Source organism: Ambystoma mexicanum, chromosome 11 (assembly GCF_040938575.1).
Source record: "Ambystoma mexicanum isolate Mex_15411 chromosome 11, UKY_AmexF1_1, whole genome shotgun sequence".
Taxonomy (NCBI): Eukaryota; Metazoa; Chordata; class Amphibia; order Caudata; family Ambystomatidae; genus Ambystoma; species Ambystoma mexicanum.
In genome coordinates this window covers 1,009,059,279-1,009,072,180 of record NC_090934.1, presented here as the reverse complement: position 1 = coordinate 1,009,072,180, position 12,902 = coordinate 1,009,059,279, and the positions used below count along the sequence as shown (strand labels likewise).

Genomic DNA, 12,902 nt, shown 5'->3' with positions numbered 1-12,902 from the left:
CAGGCAAATCCTCAGACGGTGACCATGCTGGACGTCCACAGCACAGGCAGCCACACAGAGGAAGGGAGCAATATCAAGCACCACCACATCACAGCCATCGGACCCTGCACCCCAACCACATGTCCCAGCAGCACAGCCACCGGGCCCTGCCCCCCCCCCAACCACCTGCCCCAGCAGCACAGCCAAAGTGCACACCCAACACCAGCCACCGTCACATCCTGGCACATACACCAACAATGATGCAGAGTTGGAGGTAAGGGGGAGGGGGGAGCACAGACAGCTCCCGGACGCCACCCCATACCACAAGCTGAGCTTAAGCCCCTCAGACCTGCACAGACCCCCTCCACCTTCAATGCAAAACATCCAGGAGATGGATGCATGTATCCGCAGAATCGAGGGCAGGCATGACAAGATGGCGGACAGTGTTCAGCAGCAACTTGAAGAGTCACTTATGAGGTGGGAATGCGTGCAGGCCAGCAGCCGGTGCTGTGCCCATGCCCTGGGCTGCATAACCTCAATCCTAGTGGTCTTGGCTCAAAGGTCCGGGAGGGAAACAAGGGAGTGTCTACCCTCAGCGAGTCTTTCACACACACACACACCATGCAGGCTGCCCTGGATCACATGTGTGTCCAGGGATCCAACCTCACCCCCTCCAGTGTCACCACAACAACAAGCTTCGACCAGGGGAGCCTAAGGCAACTCTCCCAGCAGCTGTTACGATCACCAGCACAAGCCAAGAACTGTGATGTAAAAAAGAAAAATTAAAAATAAATTAAATAAACAGCAGGTGACTTTGAACCACACCATTCACGACACTTTTTTTTCTGGGGTATGTGGTGAGGGTGGGGGGCACAGGGTGTTGGCTGTACTTAGTTCTACCTAAATAATGCATCTTGTTAAGCATGTACATCAATGACTTGCCATTCCTTATTGTTGTGGTCAGATTTATTGATTGTGCATGTCACATGCAATGAGGGGCATGGGGTCTACACAGTGGATGGGGAGTCAAAAGAGGTTTTCAATTATTTCCCCGACATGCTACACACCCATCCCTGGCATCCATGCCAGTGAATGGCTGGAACTGCCTCCCCATCTTCACCTTCTGGTGGCGGCATATCGAGTAGTGGGCACTCAATCGGGCATGCTGTTGATGGTCCTGCATTTGCAGTGTGGCTGTGGGATATGCATTGGTGCCAAGCAACCCCATTCCCCGGCATGTAAGAGAGAGACAGAGTGTGTGTGTGTGATGTGTACACATTTACTCACCCAATATCCAAGTCCTTTGTCCCCAATAACGCACCATGTACGCTGGTCACCTGGACATTGAGTGAATGGTACAGCTTACGGTTCTTGTACACTTCCTCTGTGGCGTGGGTGGGTGTGGGGGGGGGGGCACCAGCTCTACATGTGTGCAGTCCAATGCTGCTAACACATTGGGCATGCCCGCAACTGCATGGAAGCAGGCCTTGGTGGCGTTTACCTGTGCCTGGGTGGTTGGGAGGGCAACGTGTTGGCCCACATGGCACAGCAAGGCATCCAGGACCTGCACAAGCACTCCGAAGAATGCAGGCTGCAATATGCCATGCAACTGGCTCACAGAGTGCTGGAACATGCCTGTGGCAAGGAAGTGCAGGACTGACACCAGCTTCAATAGGGGTGGTGTGGCTACCTGGATACCTATACTGCTCCCAATAACATCCTGGATAATGTCTGCCAGTTGCAGGATAGTTTCCCTGTTTAGACGGTACATGGCCTGTATCTGGCCTTATGTCAGGGACTAGGGTGTTGCCCTTGTGCAGGGAATCACAGCTCGCCTCTGCATAGCCTCTTGCATGGCATTTTTCGTCCTCTCCCTGTCCTCCTGTTGCCACTGAAGCAGCCCCAGTTCATACAGCTGCACTCCAGTGTGCAGCACCTCTATGACCATTGCTACTACTATGGGTGGCAGCATGGTTGTTTTAGGAAGCATTTCAGTTGTGGGCGAGGTCCATTTTTTCTGTTTCTGTGCTTAAAGGGTGAACCTGTGGCCTGTTCTTCCCCACCCGGGCCTTTTTCTTACTGCTCTGCGGTGCTGGTGTTTCCGGTGCGGATTCGCCAGTAGTACCAGCATTTTTATGCTGGCGTTACCGACATATCCATTATCGTAACAATGCTGTGTTTCCTGCAACTACACTGTCCTTTGCTACCAGCACTCAGAATGCTACAGTCCAGAAAAGGTGCCGATAAACAGAATTACTGGCACTTTATTTCCGGACCGGCACACTTCTAAAGACACCCAATGTGTCACTGCACACCCTCACACAGCAAGAAGGTGCCTGGCCAGAATTCAGTTTGCAGCTACAGGGGAGCACGGTGCCGCTGCAAATCCTTACATCGACCCAAAGATGCCTTCCCTACAGCCCCCACTGAGTCAATAACTCATATTTATGAGATATAGTGTTGCCTAGTACCCTGCTTCACACTATCAACGAGTCGCGGTCCCACACGTTGGGGATTTAGTGTTAAGCTGTATAATAAATCTGCCATTATGTAATAATAGGGAGACAAAAAAGAAGAAAAAAAACAGCAATAAACTAGGAAGTCTTTCACCATCACCTGAAATCTGGCTCTTCCTCTATTAAACTGAATTCTGTACTATTGGTCACTCACAACTAGTCCAAAAACCTCAGGATGCTACCTCGCATTGCATTCCTCAGGCAGATGGCATGGTTGACAGTATCAAAGGCAGACGAGAGATCAAGTAAGATGAGGACACAGGGGGTGTTGGAATCCAGGTTGAAGAGCAGGTCTTCACAGAAGTTCAGGAGAGCAGTTTCCGTGCTTCTGGCAGCTCTGTAGCCAGACTGATGGTCATGAAGACACCCAACAGATTCAGTGAAGATTAAGCTGGGAGATGGCTGGCTTTTCCAGGAGTTTGCCCAGGAAAGGAGTGATGGAGATTGGGTGATAGTTAGCTGGGCAGGACGGGACGGCAGAGGGTTTAAGAAGAGGGTGCACAAGAGAGTGCTTCAGGGGGGATGGGAAGACTCCAGTGACGAAGGAGTGGTTGCAGAAGTTGGCCAGAGCAGGTGCCAGGGAGTCAATGTGGTCCTTGATGGTTTTGGAGGAACATGGGTAAACCTGTTTTGACGAGACTTTCATAGATCGGACTTGTCTAGAAACCTTGTCTTGGGAGAACAGGGGAAAGGCAGAGAAGGAGGGAGGAGAGGTGGCTGAAGAAGGGCCAGAGGAAGAGCAGTGAGTAGAGGGAGAGAGAGAGAGAGGACAGGATGCCCCGAGTTTTAGAAATGAAATGAGAAGCCAGAGACGTGCAGAGAGGCTGGGAGGGGACAGGAGCGGTAGGGACTGCAGCGGGATTGGCCAGTTCCTTGCAGATTTTAAAGAGTTTGGCCGAGTTGTTAGATGCCGCAGAGACGCAGGCTTGGATGTGAGCTCTCTTCTTGGTCCGGACAGACAGCCGGTATTGCCTTTGGAGCAGGCGGCAGGCCAGTTTGTCAGAGGATGTACCAGAAGCACACCATTTCCTCTCAGCCACCATGCACTTGCGTTTGAGGGTGATGAGGTCTGAGTCGTACCAGGAGTTGCACTTGGCTTTGGGCTTCAAGTGGATCCTCATGACAGGGGCAAGAACATTGAGAGTATCAGAGATAGCAGAGTGGAGCATGGAAAGGTCTGTGTCAGGGTGCGAGTCAGCCAAAGGGGAGGGGGGTGAGAAAGTGGCGGCAAAAGCCTCAACTGACACACGCTTCATGGGTCGGATAACCGAGAAGGTGGGTGGCACTGGTGGAGTTGGCTTGGCCTGAGGGGTGGCGAGGGTGAGCTGGGAGGAAAGGAAAAAGTGATCACTCCAGGAGAGAGGAGTGGTGAGGGGGACAGAAAGGGTGGGGTCTGAAGATATTAGAACATCCAGAGTGTCCCCTGCAGAGTGAGTTGGGCCAGAGGAGAGGATAGAGAGTGCGAGAGAGTCGCAGAGGTCAAGAAAGAGTCCAGAGGAAGGACAGGAGGCATCCAGGTGAATGTTAAAGTCTCCAAGAAGGAGGAGTTGAGTGGTCAAGACCAGGAGGGAAGAAGAGAGGTCCGCCCACACAGAGAGGAACGAGGAGAGCTGACCAGGTGGCTGATAGATGGTAGCCACAGTAAGGGAACGGGAAAGAGAAAGAGAGCCTGCAGACGAGGCTTTCGAAAGAGGAGTAGGCCTGCATGGGAATGTCAGAAGTGGGAATCGACTCAGGGAAAATCAGGGCTAAACCCCCTCCAGAACGATTGGACTTGGGCGCAGAAAGGATCTTGTGGCCGTCAGGGATAAGAGTGTCAAAGCTTGTGACAGAGCTGGCTGTGAACCATGTCTCGGTGAGACCGAGCACATTGAAGTCAAGTTCCTCCAGGAGGCGGCAGATGTCAGAGGCGTGTTTGACAGCAGAGCAAGAGTTAATAGTGGCAATATGGAGAAGGTTGCTGTCTCTAAAAGACTTCCGGGGAGGGGTACGAATCAGAGGTGCACAAGAGGCCCGAGGGGGGGGCAGACAAGGAAGGAGAGGGCAAGGTAGCCAAGGAGGAAACAGCAGGGGGAGGCAAGGAAGCTGTGGAAGGAAGAGAGGGGACAGCAGGAGAAGGAAGGAAATTGATGAGGTACAGGAAGCATCTATCAAAGAGAAGAAAATTGTCCTGAGGGCCTTGGACCAAGAAGGTACCATCCAAGTAAACATTAATGATGACCTTAGAAGAGTGGAAGGAGGCCAGAAGGGCCTCCCACCTGGTGCCACCATTAATGGGAGAAGAGGAGAAAGGGTAAAGCACAGAGACCATATGAAGAGTCTATAGGTCTGGCGAAGGGAACAACAAAGAGGATGTCGGTGAGGGTTTGCCTAGTGGAGGCCCTGGTATAGGTGTCAGTGATATGGAGGCCTAGGTTGGAGACCAGGATATAATTTTTAAACTTCTTCCTAGCAGATTTAGTGAGAACAGGATAGTCGATAGATAGGAGAGACAGAGAGCACCATAGAGTAGGTTGGGAGAGGAGAGAAGAGGAAGGGAGATGGGTCCAATGTTGTGCGGTCAGGAATCGAAACGGTGCTTAAAGTGTGTGCAACAATTACTACAAACAGATGATTTTATTATGCATTTTTCCTTCCACTGTGTTTCTCAAAGTATTAATACCAAACTCATAAAACCAAGAGGCAGTGCTCCAGTTAACATTTTGAAATGAGAGAATTGATTTGATTTTTTACATTTATAAAGCGCACCAAACGAAATGAACCGTTTATCGGCGCAGATGACACAACTAAAGGTAGATAAACAAATAGAGAAAGATCTCAGATGAAATAGGACCATCTACCTAAAAAGGAAAGTCTTCAGTGCCTGGCGAAATTGAAGAAGTGAGCTCATAGTTCTTAATGATAGCGGCAGAGAATTCCACAACCTGGGACCAAAGACAGAGAATCTTCTGTCACCTGTGGTTATAAAAACCGAGTGAGGGATAGTAAGGAGATGTCCGTCACAAGATCGTAATTGTCTCAGAGGTTCATATGGCTGTATTAGCTCTTGTAAATACAGCGGAGCAATACAATTAACACATTTATAGACAATACAAGCTGTCTTGAATTTGATACGATCATCGACTGATAGCCAATGCAGCTTCCGACGAAAAGGTGAAACATGATCAGTTTCCCTCAACCTAAATATTAGTCTGATGGCCGTATTTTGTGCCCTCTGAAGCCGCTGAAGCTGTTTGGTAGGAATGCCCAACAATTGACTATTGCAATAGTCTAAGTGGGCACGAGTTAAAGCTCCTACCACAGATGCATGATCTTTGGTTGGTATATAGGGGAGTGCTTGACGTAGCATTCGGAGGACAAAATGTACTGCTTTAGTCTTGGCTCCCACCGGAGCTTCACAGCCCAGGTCTTCTTGCCACATACAACCCAGATTTTTTACTTTGGATACAAATTTAAGACTCGTGCCCAAGAGTAATGGAATAGGCAGCTTCTTGGCTGCTGACAAATGGTTTTTAGGTCCAAACAGAATTAATTCAGTTTTAGCAGCATTAAGTTGCAAATAATTCTTGGACATCCAGCTGCCTATTTCTTCCAGGAAAAACCCTAGTTTGTTAAATGCCTCCTGAAATTTGCTGATTCGTATGAAGATCTGGGTGCCATCGGCATATGAATGAAAATTCAGACCATAGCATCTCAGAATTTCAAGTAATGGCCGAATATACAAATTGAACAACAGTGGGGACAGGGAGGATCCCTGTGGAACCCCACAGTTCAAGCAAATAAGGTCCGACAGGAACTCCCCCATTCTCACCCACTGTTGACGGTTGGTCAGAAAGGACCTAAACCATTTCAATGCTAATTCAGATACTCTTCCTACCTCCTGCAGTCGTTCCAGGAGGATTTGATGATATTCATTGCACTCACTCATTTTTTAAGTTGGGAGTAAAACGATTTTTTAGGGCGTAAAACAAGTTACGTCGCATTCTCAAAGGGAGTATTTTAGAATCAAACACAAATATGTTTTAAATTCAAAACAGAAATACCAAGTAATTTATACAAATTCAAATGTACATTTTCACTTCTTGAAATCGGGCATTAATAATAGTCGAGCAGCTTCCAGTAGCTCTAAGCGTACCAGTGATCCGAGCATATAGGTGGAGCTTGTGTGGGTGCAGGGGAAGGATGCTGTGTGTGTGTCAGTTTCCTAATTTTTTGTTGGAAGTATTTTTTATTTCCAATTTTACGTTCTTCGCAGTATGTGCCAATTTTTAGAGAGTAAAAGTGGCTGATAAACACCTTATCTGCATGACTGCCAATAGGAGCTTTCCCAGGTCCACATTACTTTGCATGCTACAAGTCGTTAAGTATGTAACAGTTTTGCTTAGGCCCATCATGTTACTAAGGATTTGTAGTGTGTCAAGTTGGGTTATTGTGGGATTTCTGCACACAGTCATCTTCACAAAAATTGACTTTAACATCGTTTACCAGCCTCTCACACGCATGCCTCCACGCTACTTCCCTCCTCACCGCCGTCGATGTCCGCAGAGGTGAGTTCCCAGAGTATTTTTTATTTCCATTTCCAGCACTGACATAGATTGCCCTGTCTTGTTAATTAGGCACTTGGAATGTTATTCAACATAACTTAACATATCGCTACCACTTCCTCGCCCGCTAGCACCACTCTCCAAATTCGCATCGTTCCCACGTCACACTGCCTTTATTCCAAAAGTGTGCTCGTTTAAAACAATAAATAAAAATACCTCCAACCATGCCAGCTCTCTAGATACTGCCTCTCTAAAACCACATCACTTATCCTAGTAATGCCGCCCCCAATACTCGAACATCATCACGTGTCCCTGAATTGTAACCCCTAATCCCGCTGATGGCACTATCTCCCCCATTCCCTCTCCTGCCACCACCAGGCACCGCCTCCCTCCTATAGACTTTCCGGCATCCGCCCCCTCACTCCCCCCTCTATGCCTGTCCAGGAAGCGCCACCCTTAACATTTGTCGCAGTGAAGCATCCATCAGTTCAGTTGAGTTAGCACAACCACTGTTAAGACCTCTGTCGGCAAGTAGCATTTCCCTCAATACCCCTTAAGGGAATACCTCCTCCGACTGTACACTTAGCCCAACAGCCTTCATGAAGGACAACTCAAAACTGCTTTCACTAATATCTCCATACTACTCGTTGTAACACCACTTCCAAATACCTTTAAACCCTCCCCAATACTTTCCAAAGAACCTCCACGTACCGTGATCGTCACTTCGTGCTTCTTCAGTCTGGATTTTAAGCTCTTCATGGCTTCTCGGGTGCAGCCTTTTTCCCGAAAGCTCGGCAAGCCCACGCTCTGCTCTCCTGAGCCTGGCACCTAAGATCCCCTACCCAACTGTTGTTAACGTTTCTGCTCCCCACCTCTCAGAACAGGGTCGGTCCCCTCGCAGAATTTCTCTCGTTTGCTCTTTCTGAAGAATGCGGGTAGTTTCCTCGGACTTGGATCCGGGGGTGACTGAGTGCACGCACCCCAGACTTTGTCCCAGATCCTGTGCCCCCGGCCTCCCTCCTCCCCGCCACGATCCTATCTACCCCCAGACAGCTTGGGGCACTAAGATCAACTTCACTCCCACGACCGTCTCCGAGTTCAGAACGGCTCGAGTCTGTCGTCCAATCACATGGCAACAACAGGATGACGAGGGTTGGCTAAACCAATCCAAAGCCAGGAATGGGCAGGAACCACTCCCTAAAAGTTTTCGATTCGTTCCAGCAGGAGCTCCGCACCTTTGGGTTGCAAATAGAGGCGGGCGGGGCTGTACGTCACAGGAGGAAGGTGCGCTTCTTAGTTCAATTGAATCAAACGGACCTGTCACTGGCTCATGTCGTCATCGTAATCAGACTTTCGAGACGTACGACGTCACTAGAAGTTACGGTAGGGTTAAACATCCCTGAACGTAGGCGAGGCGTGCTGGGGGCAACAAGTAACAGGAGTGGGAGGGGCCAGAATGTTCCGGGAGACAGGTGAGGCTTTACTGGGTCCTCAACATGACACCAGAAAAGGCGGGAAACCGAGTTAGCGACCCTGACAGATTTAGTCTAGCGGCTAGAGTTTTGCAAAATTATATACTTCACGTTTTTCCGTGTCGGGCACCACCAGAAGCGTTAAGAAGCATTTCTTGCATGGTAAATTTGGTGTAGGGAATATTGACAGAGATGACAAAGAGACTATACCTTTGCAGGATATGATATGATAGAATTGTGATAGATTGGATAGAATTGTGAATATTAGCATGTCCACACTCAGATAGAATTGTGAATATTAGCATGCCCACACCTGGATAGAATTGTGTATATAAGCCTGCCTTGCATCCAGATGGGACTTTGAATGTTTGCATATCCACACTTGGATAGAATTGTGAATATTAGCATGTCCACCCTCAGATAGAATTGTGAATATTAGCCCGAGTAGTATCCAGATGGGACTTTGAATGTTAGCATGTCCACACTTGGATAGCATTGTGAATATTAGCATGTCCACCCTCGGATAGAATTGTGAATATTAGCCTGCGTAGCATCCAGATGGGACTTTGAATGTTAGCATGTCCACACTTGGATAGAATTGTGAATAATAGCATGTCCACACTCAGATAGAATTGTGAACATTAGCAGGCGCAGCATCCAGACAGGATTTTGATTGAAGGATAGCATGCCCGCGCCTAGATGAAATTTGAATGTTAGCATGTGCCACACTTGGAATTGTGATCATTAGCCTGCGCCGCGTCTAGATACGATTGTGAATGTCAGCATGCCCACACCCAGATAGAATTCTAAACATTAACCTGCAGCGCATCTAGGCAGGATTGCGAAGGTCAACTAGTGCCCCACTTAGACAAAACTGTGAATGTTAATGAGCATGCTAAAGGTAACCCACTAACCAATATAAGCTCAAACTCTGCATACTTATCTCACTCAAAAAACTCACACAACCATCTCTCGCACAACAAGCCGCACGCACTTCACAACACTGCACAACATATGCCGGAGCAACAGCACACGCGGAGCAACAGCACACGCGGACTGACACCGATCCAATACCCACACCAAAGCTCAGCACCCGGTGTATACCGAGTTGAAGCAGCCAACAGAACACCACTCCTCTCACTAATCTACTCCCTCTTCACCTTACTAACCCATCCCACCTTATCGTTTACAGATCCGCCAGAGCGCCTGGGGACCAATTCCGTTGGTGACGGTGCGCGGTACAAATACCTTTAACATTTAACATATGATAATTTAATTTGTATCGCGCTCGTAGCGCGGTAAGGGAGGAGAACAGGGGAGAACAAAACAACATCTTACTAGGCCCAGTGACATTGAGTACGTGCAAGTGCATGGGAAAGGGGAAAAGTGAATGGAAGGGGGAGAGTGGAAAGTGCGGAGCAGAGGATAAACAGATAAATAATAATAAATACAAATAAAATAGATAATGGAGCAATAAAAAGGGATAGTGCAGCCAGCAAGTGGCAAGTGTTGTGTTTACGGCAGCAGAACTGGGTAAGTCTGATAAGTGCATAAAAAGAAGAAAATGGGGTCTGAGGGACTGTATTGGTACAGATACAGTCCCCAGTGCAAGGGTTGGCAGGGAGGCAGTGCAGATGGGTGGCAGGGAGAGCAGGTACCTGGGCCAAGGGAACAGAGGGTGGCCAGGTGCACAGGGAGAGGTGGAGCAAAGTTCCAGTTGTTTCGTGTAAAGTCGCTTTAGCAACATACACAAAACAAGGGAGCAGATGGGGACCCAGGCGGTACCGTTCATGAAGCCAGGATCACAGCCGTCAGACCATAGGGTTCCTATTACAGCGGGTACTTCTGATAAGCATGGCACCACAGAGAAGACTAATCAGCAACAGCAGGTGTTAAGGACCCTATAAGTCTGTCTACTAAACACACAGTCTCTCAGTAAACACTCAGAGAACATCCATGATCTCATCGGAGGAAGAGCTGGACATGCTTCTTCTGACAGAAACCTGGCTCAAGGAGCCAGTTGGACCCGTTTGTAACAAAGCGGTCCCTGAAGGATACATTATCTACGATCAGAACAGGGATAAAGGGGCAGGAGGTTGGGTAGCCATAATAGCAAGAGAGACTTTTTGCCTATTTAAAGCTTCACTGTCGTGCACAGGTTGCGAAACCCTCCACCTCAAATACTCCCCAACCGCTAGAGAATGCGTCAATTTTATTGTGATATATAGGGCTTCATCCCTCGTTTCAGACTTCAGCTGCGAGATCACCCAGCAGCTGAATGTATTGAAATCCACCAACTCCTCTTCAATTCTGGTGGGCGATCTTAACAGGTGGTGTAGAAACCCCCTAGACAAAGAAGCAATCAGCCTTGAAAAGTCACTAAAAACATTGACTACATTATCCAGAACAATGAACCCACCACAATGAAAGGCAATCAGTTGGACTGGGTTGTAACTCAGAATATTACCATTCAGAACATAATAACCCAGCCCTGCATCTGGTCCAACCATTTCAAAGTTACGTTTGAAATATATCTGCAAGACGCTCCCAAACCTAAACACAGTCCCCACATCAGGATTCAGAGTAGAAATTTTAAAGGAATAGGCCCAGAACAACTGGAACCCTGCCTTCTTCATCAGAGAGCTTCCAAACTGGGGACTCTTGTGAGCAACTGTTGAGGCATTACTCGAACCACATACTGGAGATGGTGGAACAGCATGCCCCCCTTAAATCTAAAATAGTCAGGAAAACCAATAACCATCAGAGTTGGTTCAACAATACACTCTGTGATCTCAAGACTGAGAAAAGAAGGCTGGAAAGAATTTGGCAAAAAGACCCCTCACCAGAGACTAAAGAACAATGAACCTGGCCAACTCCAAATACAGAAAGGGCATTAGAAAGGCTAAAGTGGAATATTACAATGAGCTGATCGAAGCTGCTCCAAACTCGGCAAGTAAGCTCTTTGATATCCTCACGTCGCTCGAGAAACCTAAATCCCTGTCCCCCCCCTACACACCTACGGAAGAGGCCTGCGAAAATGTAGAAAAGGCCTTTGCACATAAAACACAAAAAACTAGAGAGGCTATCATCCAGGCTAGAGAAACCTCTGAAGAGATCCATCTCCCTAATGCAGCTAAGTTACAGCCATATAAGTCAGACAACTTCAACTTTCAACCTATCTCTGAAGCTGAGATGGTGAAGGTGCTAGCTAAAATGAAACCATCCTCCTGTGCTGAAAATGTAATTCCTCCTAAAATAATTGTAGAAAATAAGGAATTGTTCGCCCCAGTGCTCTCTAAGATGATCAGTGCCTCCTTTCATGATGGCATGATTCCTCAAGCCATAAAGAAGGTGACCATCACGCCATTGCTAAAAAAAAAAGCCGGGTTTGGATCCTAAGGATCCCAGCAATATGGGCCCGATCACCAACACTAATTTTATCCTGAAAATTATGGATAAAATGGCCACAGAACAACTGCAGGCACATGTTGAAGCCAACAACATTTTGCATTAAGCAGCAGTCGGGTTTCCGTGCTGCACACAGCACGGAAACCGCAATGCTAGACTTGCAATCACGAATGCTCTCTATAGTGGACAAGGGTAAGACAGGGATACTAATACTTCTGGACTTAAGTGCTGCTTTTGATCATGTTGATCACCCATTACTACAGCAGGTACTGGAGAAAACAGCAGGATGCTCCAAAGCGGCCCTGGCCTGGCTGGCATCTTTTCTCACAGATCGAGTACACTGGGAAGAGAAGTTCTCAACTCCAACCCCTATAAGTGCAGGGGTCCCTCAAGGAGCTAGTATATCCCCTCTTCTTTTCAACCTCTGTATGAAATATCTGTGTCCTTCTAGAATTCATCGGCGTATATTTCACCAACTATGCCGATGACACACAGTTAGTGCTATAACTGGAGGGTGACTACCAAAGACAAGAATAAGATCATGACTTTATATGGCCTGATTTACAAATGGATGGAAGATAATTGGATGTGCTTGAACAGCAAAAAAAACGAGCTAATGATTTTTAGCTCCAGCCAAGCGAGGGACAATCTCAGAACAGAATATGAGGACTTTGTGGTTAAAGACTCATGTATTAAGGTAGTCTCCCATATAAAAACGCTCGGGATGATGATGGAATCCACCCTGCAGATGGAGGCTCAGACAAACTACCTCTACAAAAACAACGCCTACTATGTAAGGCTCCTGAGAGCCATCCGCCCGCTCCTCAACAAGAATAATGCGGCTACGATAGCCAGGGCCGTCATACTGGAACGTCTCGATTACGGCAACTCACTGTTGCTGGGAGCATCAAAAAATGCATCAAGAAAAGTCAGATAACGGAAAATAACGCGGTCCGGGTCGGAAAAGGGATCAACAGAAGAGA

At 47.8% G+C, this 12,902-nt stretch overlaps 1 protein-coding gene across 4 annotated transcripts in view; it reads right to left on the bottom strand.

The window, feature by feature from the left end:
- UACA (uveal autoantigen with coiled-coil domains and ankyrin repeats) overlaps positions 1–8,121 on the bottom strand; it is a 523,730-nt gene extending 515,609 nt beyond the window's left edge. For all 4 annotated transcript variants that reach the window (XM_069624208.1, XM_069624210.1, XM_069624213.1 and 1 more), the window contains exon 1: positions 7,751–8,121. In XM_069624208.1, coding sequence (XP_069480309.1) covers positions 7,751–7,798 — 48 coding nt within the window. In that variant the 5' untranslated portion in view covers positions 7,799–8,121. The remainder of the gene's footprint in view (positions 1–7,750) is intronic.
- Between the last annotated feature and the right edge of the window lie 4,781 nt (positions 8,122–12,902).